General features: G+C 49.2%; 1 protein-coding gene across 1 annotated transcript in view; it reads right to left on the reverse strand.

Annotated features, from left to right (window-relative positions):
* Positions 1–242, reverse strand: part of LOC119588474 (peroxidase-like) — a 24,052-nt gene that overhangs the window by 14,646 nt on the left and 9,164 nt on the right. The window contains 1 exon segment of the mRNA XM_037937123.1: positions 82–211. Coding sequence (XP_037793051.1) covers positions 82–211 — 130 coding nt within the window.

Consider the following 242-nt stretch of genomic DNA (forward strand, 5'->3'; position numbering starts at 1 on the left):
GGCTAATGTCCACTGCACCCGTTGCCTTTGTGTAAGCAAATCACACGGGCATAAATCTCCCTACAAACCGTAGTGTCTCACCTCTCGTCCTCCGCCGTCAGTAGAGGCTCAAGAGACGGCCTTCGGTCCCAGTTGTAAGTGTCACCCTTGGGATACGACCCACTCACTTCTGGTCGCTTGGCGTTGTTGTTATTCTCGTACCATATTTTATCTAGAATTTGTGAAAATCAAAGTCAGAAGGG

The sequence above is a fragment of the Penaeus monodon genome, chromosome 24, assembly GCF_015228065.2.
Source record: "Penaeus monodon isolate SGIC_2016 chromosome 24, NSTDA_Pmon_1, whole genome shotgun sequence".
NCBI classification, from domain to species: domain Eukaryota; kingdom Metazoa; phylum Arthropoda; class Malacostraca; order Decapoda; family Penaeidae; genus Penaeus; species Penaeus monodon.